Here is a 1,027-nt window from a genome sequence, read left to right on the forward strand (position 1 = left end):
TGATTCTATTTCAGTCAATTGATCGATCCATCAGGCTTTCGGACATTTATTTGAAAACAGATATACCATAGGCATAATGGACTTTCCTTCCTTTGCAGCATTTAGAGATAAATTGGATTTTCATGTTTCTAAATTTCAGAGTCTGATGGGCAGCTTCGACTATCATTCGAATGTTCTTTTGGCCTTTGAAACCAGAGCTGAGAAGAGCTTGCCGGCTGTGCCTCTGGCTAAACTGGAAGAAATGACAAGACGGTTTGTAACTCTGCTACTCACAAGCTGCCTGAATGAAGAGAGCTATTCCCGCTCATGTTTAGCAACAGTGTCACTGGCGTACCACAAACAGAGAGACTTTGAGATAATGTCTGACATATTTGCTTCTGCATCTTGATAACCACACCTTCATGGTTTTGCAATAGCAGCATAAATGCTCACATCCTGTGTCCCTGAACAATAGACCCCTATGATGGGGCTTTGTCTTTCTGAGGGTACTCTTCACATTTGTAAACATGGACTCCTCATAAGGATACCAGATGGGGGGGTATATAAGTGCATTTTTATAGAGTAAAAATAGGGATGGAGAGATGCTCCATCAGTTATGAAACCTGGCTATGCAAATCATGAGGACCAGAGGTTAGATTCCAGCACTCGTGTATCCACTCTGGGTCCATAGATACCTAAATCTCCAGCTCAGAGAGGTCTGAGGCCTTTTCTGGCCTCTGTTGCCTGGGCGTCTATAGTCACACCCGCGTGCATACACAATCATGAAGACATACACAGACATAAATAAATCAACTAAATTAAAATAAAAACCCTGTAAAATGTAATCAATATAAGGGCTGGAGAGATGTCTCGGTGAGTAAGAGCTCTTATCACTCTTACCCAAGCTCAGTTCCTCAGGAATTATGTGGAGTGGTTCACAACCATCTGTAACTCCAGGGGATCCAACACCCTCTTCTGGCCTCTTTAGGCACCTGCATTCACACACACACACACACACACACACACACACACACACACACACACACAC

General features: G+C 43.2%; 1 protein-coding gene across 1 annotated transcript in view; it reads left to right on the top strand.

Moving 5' to 3' along the window:
* Positions 1-844: 844 nt before the first annotated feature.
* Positions 845-1,027, top strand: part of LOC114640105 (nesprin-2-like) — a 50,282-nt gene continuing 50,099 nt past the window's right edge. The window contains exon 1 of the mRNA XM_028789037.1: positions 845-852. Within this exon, the coding sequence (XP_028644870.1) occupies positions 845-852 (8 nt within the window). The remainder of the gene's footprint in view (positions 853-1,027) is intronic.

The sequence above is a fragment of the Grammomys surdaster genome, unplaced genomic scaffold (assembly GCF_004785775.1).
Source record: "Grammomys surdaster isolate TR1022 unplaced genomic scaffold, NIH_TR_1.0 127, whole genome shotgun sequence".
Lineage (NCBI taxonomy): Eukaryota > Metazoa > Chordata > Mammalia > Rodentia > Muridae > Grammomys > Grammomys surdaster.